The 2,141-nt window shown below is 48.1% G+C and overlaps 1 protein-coding gene across 1 annotated transcript; it reads right to left on the reverse strand.

Annotated features, from left to right (window-relative positions):
- Positions 1 to 1,393: 1,393 nt before the first annotated feature.
- Positions 1,394 to 1,693, reverse strand: PHACADRAFT_203318 (uncharacterized protein; the record flags this gene model as incomplete). Its single annotated transcript, XM_007403336.1, has 2 exons — positions 1,394 to 1,614; positions 1,669 to 1,693. 2 exons carry the CDS (start codon positions 1,691 to 1,693, stop codon positions 1,394 to 1,396), a joined length of 246 nt encoding a protein of 81 aa, XP_007403398.1.
- Positions 1,694 to 2,141: the final 448 nt, after the last annotated feature.

Raw genomic sequence — 2,141 nt, forward strand, 5'->3', positions numbered from 1 at the left:
GCCCTCTACTTGCCAGGTGACCTCGGCTTGCATTACTAAAAAGTTTTATTATTTTCTATGTACTCTCTGCTTGCGCTATACGCCCAAGTAGCATCATTGCTCACGCTCACATTGTTTGCATCTGGACATTTCGCGCGGCCAGGCTTCGGTTGGCGTTGACCTGCTTAAGGCCAGCTCGTGGTGAAGCTACCTGATGTCATCCAATGGCCTACACAAAAGATATCCACAAAAGATATCTAATAGAGGGACTGCACAATGACGATGAACTTGCACTCCAAGTCTGCACATTGTATCTAATTCTAGGCTTTATTTGCAGATAGACTAAGATAGCTGGTAGTGTAGTGGTCTCACACTAAATATATTTGTCTGTCGCATTACGGTGCTGAGCAACAGTTAGCTGAAGCAGACGGTATCAAGGAGGTGTAACACACCTGGTTCTGTGGCAGCAAAGAAGGGAGGAGCAGGAGCACAGAAACAGCTTGCTTTGCTGCTGTGCAGTGGTATTCACAAAATGCGCCAGCCAAAGGTTGCCCTTTCTGATCTTAATGTGCTCACACACCGACTGTATCTGTCAGTATACAACATGTTTCTGTGGAGGGCCCAAGGAGTGGTGCAGGACTTTGCGAGCAATGTGCTGTTGAGCCAGTGTTGTGAAAGACTTCGTGCAGGCGAGGGATTCATAAGCAATCGAGGATAATTTCCTAAAATAATACTACGTGTTCTTATATAGTTTATCTACTTCCTAATCTGGTCAGACCAATAAAATGTATCTTAGGAAGCTGAGACTTGAAGGAAACATAACAGGACGCAGAGCCGAGAGTGCTCTGTGCAGGTCATATCTAAAACGGGCATGACAGATCCATATTGGGCATGACGGCCTAAGCACGTCATGTTGGTATCTCTGGCAGCATGGCTGATGTGCATCCGGCGCCTCAGATACTACAACAGCTGGGAGGAGCAGCTGGCTGTGGCTTAATTTTTGGGTGAGTGCTGGTGTAGATGCAGATGTCCATACCGTTGCCAGGACTACATGCACGCGTTGTTGTATGATGTTGACCTCGTTGTCATTGAGAACAGCTTACAGATGTACAGACACAGATCTGGGGCTGAGCATGAGTGTGGCCGGTATGTGCGTCACAGCCTCATTGCGGTATCACAATGGTGGGGCAGAACAGACTTCAAGGAGGGCGGGGACCATGAGCAGCTCGGTGGGGAGTTTGTGCTAGGACCTGGGTGTGTTTGTCTTGGTCTGGATAGTCAGGGGAAGGCATGGGGCAATATTTTTCATGAACATGGCACAATAAGCATACGGAGATGGTACAGGAGCTAGCAACATACCTTTTCCCTTCAGCTAGACAGGTCCCACAGTGTCGCTGCAGAAGCCGGAGCACTCTCAGAGAGACACAACATAAGATGAAGGTTGCGCAGAGGACAGGGATGACACCCCAAAGAGCTCCTGGATGCCGGGCAGGCTCACCAGCGTATCCCCCAAAATGCTCCTCTCCGAAGGATCAATTCCAGAGCCGGAACCACTGCTGGACACGTCAATGACATTCTGCAGTATGCCAACCAGAACATATACTAAAGGAAATGAAAGATTGTCCTCAATACTTCCTGTCATGTAATGTTGTCAGTCTCTATTAAAGATCACGCTGGCAGAACTTGTACGTGCCTCAAAGTCAGTGTGCGGCATCTGTGCCAATCATTCCTCCAACTGAGAAATAGTCTGGGTCAGCAATGAGGTACAAGCAGATGCACACTGCCACTTCTGTTCGTGTGTGAAACACTCGTGAATAGCAATAAAGAACCTTGTTGTGTCACAATTGTGTGTGGCACAGGTGGGGTGTACACTGGCATTCTCTTTATACATACATACAGAATAACAGAGTGGTGCGCACAACTTGTTGACACCGTGAGACCAGTGAAGATAGGGCCCCAAGTGTCTAGCTGCACAGACGAAGGACATCTCTTGGCATTCATAGTGTAGAGAGCGTGTTGAGAGTGTATATATATGCAGCTGGTTGCACCAAGTCACGCTGAATGTAATGAAGTATTCGAGGTCCTCTGGTAGCCATCACAGAAATTCCTTCTATAGCAAGCAGATCACTGATCGCACGCGCGTCAACAAGCTGGCAGCTCTC

Source organism: Phanerochaete carnosa (genome assembly GCF_000300595.1).
Source record: "Phanerochaete carnosa HHB-10118-sp unplaced genomic scaffold PHACAscaffold_1034, whole genome shotgun sequence".
Lineage (NCBI taxonomy): Eukaryota > Fungi > Basidiomycota > Agaricomycetes > Polyporales > Phanerochaetaceae > Phanerochaete > Phanerochaete carnosa.